This window comes from Corvus brachyrhynchos, unplaced genomic scaffold (genome assembly GCF_000691975.1).
Source record: "Corvus brachyrhynchos isolate BGI_N302 unplaced genomic scaffold, ASM69197v1 scaffold90, whole genome shotgun sequence".
In the NCBI taxonomy this organism is placed as follows: domain Eukaryota; kingdom Metazoa; phylum Chordata; class Aves; order Passeriformes; family Corvidae; genus Corvus; species Corvus brachyrhynchos.
In genome coordinates this window covers 1,576,187-1,585,516 of record NW_008236932.1, presented here as the reverse complement: position 1 = coordinate 1,585,516, position 9,330 = coordinate 1,576,187, and the positions used below count along the sequence as shown (strand labels likewise).

Here is a 9,330-nt window from a genome sequence, read left to right as displayed (position 1 = left end):
TGCTGCCAGCCTGCCCCGAGCAGGGGGGGTTTGACTGCGCTGGCGCTCGTCTGTGCCATGGGGTTTATTCACTCTCCCCTGCCCTCTTTGCTGAAACTCCTGGAGAGGATCCAGCAGAGGGCTACGAGGTTGATCAAGGGAATGGAACATCTCTCTTGCCAGGAAAGGCCGGGGGAGCTGGGCCTGTTCAGCCTGGGGAAGGGACTGAGAAAGTACCTTATCAATGTCTATGAGTAGCTGAAGGGAGGGTGCCCAGAGGATGGACCGGCCCCTGCTCGGTGGTGCCAAGCTGATGCACAGAAATTCTGCCTGAATATGAGGAAGAACTTCTTTACTATGCAAGTGACTGAGCACTGGAACAGGTTGCCCAGAGAGGTTGTGGAGTGACCCTCACAGGAGATATTCAGGAACCACCTGGACACAATTCTGTGCCATGTACTCTGGGATGGCCCTGTTTGAGCAGGGAGGTTGGCCCAGATGACTCGCTGTGTCCTTTCCACTCTGACCCATTCTGTCTTTGTGTGAAGCTCTTGGTACTGAGAGCAGTCCCTTTGCTGCTCCTTGTTTCCCACTGCCTTGTGCCCGGAGGAGCGGTGCGTGCGGTGCCTGCGAGGTTCTGCCAGCAGAGCTGCGGGCCAGGATCCCCTGGGGCTCAGTGCTGCAGGGCCCCTGGGCAGGCATGATAAATGGGCTGTGTGCCTGTGGCACACATGGCCACTGCAGATGGCACTGCCCAAGAGATGGACTTGTGGGCTGTGGTGCCTGCTGATGGGATGGGGATGCACCTCGTTACTGCAGCATGCCAGCATCTCTTTCCAAAAAGTGTTTGTTTGGTGCAGGAGGTGGGATGTTTAGTGTAACTTTGGATAAAGCAGGAATTCCATGTTTCAGCCCCCAAGTGTCTTTCCACCTGCAGTCACGAGAGAGTGTGTCCATGCTGGGAAAGACACTTACACTCATGAAAGTGTGACAGGGAAGGGCAGGGGCAGAACTGCTTCCTCTTCTGCATGGCTTCAGCATCCTAAGCCATGGACTGTGCCTTTTTCTCTGTACTTCATTGCCACTGTTGTCTGCAAATGCTTACAGTTTCATTGCCATGGACTTCTAGACCACAGATTTGATTTTTTTGGGGGGGTAAATTTGACCTCCAAATAATCTTCTAGCAATATATTCCCATTAAATTATGCATAAAGTACTTTCCTTCTTCATTCCTTCTGCCTGGGCTATAATTTTATGCCATTTTCTGATTGTTGTGGCACATAAAGAATTGCAGTGCCAATCTTCCGTGTCCTAGGCAGTGGTAACTATACAAAGCTCATCAGGAGACACCAGTCTCCTCTCTTCCAATTTAAGTAGCTTTCTGTAATTTTTCGTCATATAAAAGGCATAAATAGGTATTCTGTACCTATTGAGCATCTGTTCTGCCCATTTTTCTACATTTTTTTAGGTTGGTTTTATCATTCTGTGATAGAGAAGCCAGAATTGCATGCAGCACTCGGGGTGTGAACTCACAGTACACATGTAATTATGGTGTAATTATGGCCCATCTCTTTTCTGTTTCCATTTTAATTATTTCTAGTATTTGTTTGCCTTCTCTGACCTTCACAAGCCCAAAACCGAACTTTTCACTAAACTGCTCAGGAGGACACCAGATGTATTTTGGCTCCCTTGTTGTGGCTCTACACCATAGTCAGTATTTTTGCATTTATAAGGTTATTAGATTATCTGGTCTCCAAGAATAATGAAATTTTCCTTTCAAAGTCTGCTTTTGTTTCCCTGAATAATTGAATGCTCTTGTCCATTTTTTCAATTAGCTGTACACCATCTTGTGTAAATTATATATGAATATGTTTATGAGACCCAGCCACTCATACTTTCTTTTTTCATTTCAGTCTTGAAATACTTAACTTCAAATTGTAAATATGTTTAGATATTTATAAAAATATTAATAAGACTGAAAATTTATAATACTTATTTTCTTTCAGAGTTTTTAGTGAAGAATTTGGTCAGATGCTTTTTGGGATTCGAAAGTGCTGTATTGACCAGCTCAGTAGTGTCTACATGCTCACTGAATTTCCAGAGAACCTGAGGAAATACACTCACAATGACATGGCTTTTCTATGCAAAAACAGTGTCTAGGGCTACCAGATATTTCCATACTTGATTTTCTGGCCAAAAATATGTGCAGACACATTTTTAAAAGTACTGGGTTTGCTGCTTAGGTGAGCAGCAGTGCCACATATGAAGCCTTGTGGCTGGGCTAGGTTTACAGCATATGATGAACTTGTCTCCATGTGCTCTGTCAAAGTGTTTGATGTTCCTGCTCTGTGGGGTGATTGTTTGGTAGCCTTGGTTGTGTTACTTATATATGCCAATGTGTTTCAGGCAGTCCTAGTAGAACAACATTTCCAAACAAAATAGACAGACAATAGGTTTAGAAAACATAGGAGGGCAATACCCCTTACCTAGATAACACTGGAGGCACAATTCAGAGAGGTTTGTTTATAAAACTCTAAAGAGTTAGTGAAAGTGTGTTGTTAATACTTTGGGAGCCACACATCTAAGAAGCATGTTATTCAGTGCCAAGGAAATGAATGAGGTGTATCAAAAGGAATTTTATTTCCTTTATAGCGCTTTTATAGCGTTAGCCAAAAGTTCAACAGTCAAAACCACATGGAAGATCAAGAAACGGTAGAAATGTTTAGTAGGAGAGCGTGAAAGAGGCATTCATGTTGGAGAGACTGTGGTCATTTATTATCATTATTGGACTAATTTCTTAGCATTACAGACAAGTAATACTTGGTTGAGTGCCACAAGGAACAGCAAATACCACATCATAGGAATACACATTGCTGTTTCCTAGAAGTTGTAATAGCCTTTATGTAACTTTTTCAGAACTTCAAAATGCCTCATTTCCTGACAGCTGTTCCTACTTTCAGTAATTATTGGAACATTTTTGCATGTTCAAATATGCATTCATAGATTCTGAAGTATATTAAAATGCCTTATAATTCATTTGCCTTTTTGAAGTTGCTGTTCAGCAACATATACATTGACGTTTTTAGGCAATCAGCTGAATCATCTGGCAAGGTTATCTCTCTGTTGGGTTTGAATTCATGTTTAGGAAGGCGGCTGCTTGCTTGAGCCGTAGGGTTTTCTTCCCACTGTTTGTCAATTCAATGGAATTTAGGCTTTTGTCTGCACATACTGATGCCTGGAACAGTGAAGATTATGAGTGGATAGCAAACTGTCATTTGTAGGGAGTGTCAGTACTATAGTTCTTTGTTATTTTCCCCCACATTGGAATAGCATTGTTGTTCTTCCTTACTTTAATATTTCATCTTCTCCATTCAGCTTTAAAGACTTATATGTCTGGGAAAAATCTTCTTGAACACTATCTTCAAGCTTGAGATACAGCAGTCCCGCTGAGCCATTAAAAGCAATAAGAATCAAAACATAGTCACCAGTTCTCAAACAGTTCTCTGCATAAGCTGATTTTGGTGGCTCTGAAAGGATTTCTCTGAAACAGCACCCTTAGGAATTGCAGGACACTATTAATACAGGCCAGGCAGAAGCAATTTCTTACCACCTTACTCTTTGAAAAGCTTGGCCTTTTGTTGCGCTCACGTCTGTATCACTTTTGTTCCCTTCACAAAAATATTCAGGTGTTCTTTGATATGAAGATTGGAGACAAAGATGTTGGCAGAATTGTAATTGGATTGTTTGGAAAAGTTGTCCCAAAGACCGTGGAGAACTTCATTGCGTTGGCGACTGGAGAAGTATGTTTGTGGTTTTCTTCCACCATGTACTCAAGTTTGGCTTGGGAAGGCAATGTTTGTTTAATGCTGTTTCAGTTGTGAGCTGTCAATCTTCATTCACTGGAGCCTGTGCAAAAGTGCCATCCCCAAGGCTGTGCACTAGTGTGTGTCTTCTCAGGTCCTCAGTTCACGAGACATAATTACGAGATGTTGGATATGACCACCTCAGTCTGTCCCTGCCTTGCAGATCTAGCATGTGGAGTTAACAGTGGTCAGATACCAGTCAAATAAAGACAATGCCTTTGATCACCTGAATCATACCTTCTTTGTGGCAGTGTAGTCCAGCTGTGTTTACCTGCACCTCAGTTCAGTGTGTTTCTTGACAGTATTACATCTCTTGTTGATATATTCTGTGAAATCTAGCCATTCACAACTTGTGTATTTCCATATGATTATATATAGACCTGGGTGTTATATTCATTTAAAGAATTATTTCATTTTCTTAGAGAGGATATGGATACAAAGGAAGTAAATTTCATCGTGTGATCAAAGACTTCATGATTCAAGGAGGAGACTTTACAGCTGGAGATGGATCAGGAGGTAATATACTTAGTATATTCCAGGTTCTCTTTTCTTTGTTCAAATGTCTGCTGAAAGTATTGGCAAAACAGCATATTCCTTCATTGTTTCTGCTCACATAAATGAGAAAAACCCCAAACCAGCCCACATTTGTTTCAGAGCATCTAGTACTTTTCCAAGCATCTTGTATCCTAAGATGCAGCTGTTTGGATTATCTGATTTATAAGTATGTGTAGCTCTTCCTTTGTCCTCAATTTTTGCAGATAGCTCTTTTCTGTCTGACTTGTCCCCATTCAAGAAGCATGGCTTTGCGTGCTGGGCTGGAGCCACGTGACCAGCTGAGCTGCTCCTACAACTTACCGTCTCCAAAAGATGGATGTCTCCACCCTTCCCCTGCTCTGGCTTTGTGACAGCGCTCCTTCCCTGAGGCACTCACTGATTGCATGAATAGGTGAACCTATTCAAGTCATCCAGCAGAAGTCTAATGCGTGATGAAACAGTGAAAGCGCGTAGAGGGAAGGCAGGTAGGGAAGGAGGAGGCTGTCCTCCCTGCCCTCAGCTCAGGCTGTTCCCAGGAACCTCTGAAATGTGCTGTGAGAGGGAATTTCATAGCAGAGAGAGAGAAGGAAATTAGAAGATGAGGGTCATGCCCTCTCCCCTTTTTTCTCTTACTAAAACTGAAACCATAAACTTGTTGGTGCTGGGAGTCCTGGCTGTGTGTATCACTCCTCACTCCTGAGCCTCCGGAAGAACAGTTCAGTCCACTCAGGAGGGCATTGCCAGCGCAGCATCTCTTGCACTGCCCTCATTCTGGCTGCAGATTTCTTCCCTTCCTTTACATGCACATTCTTCACATGCTAGGATTTGAACTGTCTGCCTGAAATGTTAGTGATTTCCCTGCTGGGAGAGAATGGAAAACACAAATTCCTTTTCCTAGCAGTGAACAGTGGGGAAGACCGTAATACCAAAGACATAGTTTTAGCATTAAGGGTAGGCAGCATTTACTTGCTTGCTGATGTTGTTTATCGGGATAGCATCTGGTGGTGTTGTGAGCAGTGTCCCCATTGTGCTAGGCACTGCTCAAGTAAAGAGTGAGACAGACAGCCTTCTCTTTTCAGAGTGATGGTGGTATAAACATGACTGACGTGTTTTCTCTCTGAACAGTTCTAGAAACATCTTAATCTTTATGTCGTGGTTGTACAAATCCACACCAAGTATTTTAGGCTAATTTCCATTTGGTCTTTATATGTTTGTAAACCTGCCTAAAGCAATTTCTTAGTATAAGGGAAAGGTTTAAATACTGAAATTGTCACAAAACATGAGAGCCTTATTGCTAATTGCCATAAATATGTACTTTTTTTAAGCCGAACAGGATGAAGTATACTATTGTTCAGTGGTGCCTGTAAACCGGACCTTTGAAGGTATTCAGCTTGCTTAAATTCAAAGGATAAAGCATCATCAGCTTTAACTATTCTGTCCTTATGTGTGGTGGTTTAGCTTACCTTTACACACAAAATGATTTTAGTTATGGAGTCGCTGATGATTGAACAGTGATGCTGCTGTGTTTACTCAAACAATGAACCTTCAAGTCCTGAATTCATACTTTGTTTTTCCCATTTTTGAAACAGGGCTTTTGTTTAGTATTTTTTTAATGTTTGCTTTCTTATTTTTTTGTCATAGGAAGAAGCATCTATGGAGAAAAGTTTCCTGATGAGAACTTCAAGCTCAAACACTATGGAATTGGATGGGTTAGCATGGCTAATTCTGGCCCAGACACCAATGGATCCCAATTCTTCATCAGTGTGACAAAGCCTTCCTGGTTAGATGGAAAACATGTAGTATTTGGCAAAGTCCTTGATGGAATGGTAAGTGTAAAGTAGTGGTTGATGTGGACAAATTGTGACACATTATATCCCTGTTACCATGGTTCAGAAACAGTTGAGTATTCATCTAATACGTACATGGTAGAAAATGATTGTGAAGAGCTCCAGCTGGATGATTTAGAACTGAAATAGCAAAAATGGAAACCTGTATCATGCTTTTGGCTTTCACAGCCCTTATTTCAGACTGCTAACCACTGAAAACAACACTGACACCTTTGCAGATTACAGATGGAGAAAGTTCAGCTCCTCCTGTCAGTAACACTGTTACCCATGAAATAATTCTGTTTCTACAGGCTAAAATCAAATATTGTAGCACATGCTAGTTATGGATAACACTTTCACTGTTACGGTCTTCAGAAGCATGTGAATGATACTGATGGAAGGCCAAATAGAATTTTAAGTTAAAAAATTGTATTTTCAAGAGATTATACTTTTATTAGTCTGGTTTTCCTTACAGATTATTCCTTTTTAATCTATGTCTTGAAATTAATGGGGAAAACACAAGCTGCTGGATGGACCAGTTCTTTGAGGAGTTTGAAAATCTAATCAGAACTCTTGCCCCTCACTCCCACATTCATACTGAATTCCGTGTTCACGATCTACAGTAGTAGCTGGAAATTTTTGAGAAATTATTTAGATTTAAGTTTCAGTTTAGTCAGATTAATGGACAAATATCCAAACCCACATTGTCAATAGAACTAACTGAATGTAATTAAAAAATACTGATGGCATGGTACCACGCTGAAAATGTGTATGTGTGTGTTACATGCTAAAGGTAAAAGCAGTAACCAGTTTTCTGGAAGCACAGTTATGCTGTACAATTAGAAGAATAATAGTGCTTGTCTTTTCTGATCTCTGGACTCACCTTCTGCACACAGGCCACAGATAGAATCCTGTACGTGCCAGCTTAATCACCTGAATGTACATTTTCAGTTGCCCCTTCAAAATGTTTTTGTTGGCTGAAAGATTTTCTAGGAGGACAGGCAGCCTTTCTTGTGCTTCTGTCAACTGTGTGTGAGTTACAGAATGGTGTAACTGCTAATGTGGAAAAAAAAGGATGTGGGAAGTCAACAGGGTAAAGGTCTTTGTTCACAAGCTGTTTAATAAGCAGTGACATTAGGCGTACTTCGTTGTTTCCGTGGCACCAGACTTCAGTCACTGGAGTTTCTTTGGCTAAACAGAACCTTTCTGTTTGTTTGTTTTTTTGTTTAACAGTCTGTGGTGCACTCGATAGAACTCCAGCCAACAGATGAACATGACCGGCCCCTTCAAGACTGTGTGATTGTGAACAGTGGCAAAATAGCTGTAAAGGAACCATTTGTAGTTGAAGTTGGTGACTGGTGAGACCAACAGTCAGAATGAAAAGTAAATCTTAAATAACTTTCCTTTAATGCCTGTTTTTGACTGATCTCAATTATACATTGAGTTTTCTCCTCAAAACATATGAGGCTACATTTAGGCAATACTTACCATTTGCCAAATACATAAAAGATACGACCATTTCTATAACAACATGTTGGAGCTGCCACTGCTTGAAATTCAAGACATATCCCACTAAATTCTAGATCTTGCAGAAAAAGTCTTTAATGAAAAATTATAGCAGTAATTCTATTTTTTCAAGATTTAAAATACAGTAATTTTATTCTGTTTGGAAATTTTAGCAATGTTTGTTTTTGTCTTTTCAGCTGAAAATATTTACTATAACAGTACCAGCATTTTTAAAAACTAATAAAAAAAACTAAAAAAAAACCTTAAAAAAAAAAGAGTAAAATACAGAAGTGTTTTGAATAAATAAACTTTGATTTCAAATAAATACTTGAGAGCATTTTTTACTCCACCCCCACAAGGTCCTTCTTCTCACCTCAGCTGATTCCACATAATATGCAGGGGGTTTTGCTTTATAGGAGGTAAGGTAGTAAAGTTAGAGCAGAGATGGTAAATTTTCCTAATCTTAACCTGTCAGATGAAGTCCCTGCTGTCTTTCAGAGAACCACAGTATTCAGATACCATCCTGTGATGAAGGACATGCAGCTTTTCTGTCTATTATTAAGATAATCACTTAGAAACTGATTAAAACGGAAGAATTCTTCTTTTACAGCACAGTGAATTTTGTAACACCTAACTGATATTATTTATTGTAAAGCTCAAATGCTTTTTCTTTTAAGTTTTGCTGTAAGTTTGAGAACTTTAGGTTCATTATTTTTGTGATGCTTCATAAATAACTCTCAAGCTGACAATGAGTAACTTTCAGAGAAGGTCAGTGTAGGGTAACACTTAAGAGACACCCGTGTTAAGTTTTTACAGTACTCCCCAGGACAGAGATGTGGATTTTTTCCTGTTGACAGTGTTTTAGGACTCAATATGGAAGAGGCAATGCCAAGATCTGATGAAGGACTCATCCACCTGTACAACAGGCAGCACACCACTCCTCCCTTTAGTGACTTGTTTCCTGAAGGGTGTCCTGGAGCTCATGAGAGGTATCTAGAGCTGAAGTGATTCAGGGTAGGAGAGGCTACTACAGCACAGAGCTTGTAGGAACCTACTGGCATTCTACTTAAAAGGAAACAGGAAAAAGCTGTGGGCAGGGATTTACCCCAGGTTCTCCTGACATGTCATTTGCAGTTACAGGATGCTTCTGCTGGTTCTTCATCCATAGCTCTGGGGCCTCTCCTGAGGGTAAATACTGACATTTCTTTTCAGAGACCTGTGAAAGGATTACTGTCCTCTTTAAACAGAACTTGAGGAGAACTTGGCAAGGGCCTCTAAATTTGCCTAGTGCTAGGCAATCAAGATTTTAATTTTACCTCTGATCACTTCTTTTTCTACTGGCACTTTAAAGTAAAATTCTCTGAAAAGCAGCACTGGGAAGGCAGGGTTAGCAAGCAGGAGTGAGAATGCTTCAGACTGCCTTGCCCAACCAGCCTTCTGCCAGTAGCTGAAAGCTTTCCTGGAGGCTGAGCCTGCAGACCTCATAAAGTTATGCTACCTGAACAAGTGTTGCAGTCACAGGCCTACCTTTTGTCCAAGTCCCAGCTTTCCGTTCCCCAAATGGCTTCCAAACACATTTAGTAGCTAGAGCAGGCCACCCATGTGTCTCCAGGATCAGACTG

At 40.9% G+C, this 9,330-nt stretch overlaps 1 protein-coding gene across 1 annotated transcript; it reads left to right on the top strand.

Moving 5' to 3' along the window:
* The first annotated feature begins 3,314 nt into the window (after positions 1–3,314).
* Positions 3,315–7,760, top strand: PPIC (peptidylprolyl isomerase C). The gene is made up of 4 exons (XM_017728300.1): positions 3,315–3,779; positions 4,265–4,358; positions 6,018–6,202; positions 7,436–7,760. The coding sequence occupies exons 1-4, from the start codon at positions 3,678–3,680 to the stop codon at positions 7,562–7,564; spliced, it is 510 nt and encodes a 169-aa protein (XP_017583789.1). The 5' UTR covers positions 3,315–3,677; the 3' UTR covers positions 7,565–7,760.
* The last annotated feature ends 1,570 nt before the right edge of the window (positions 7,761–9,330 follow it).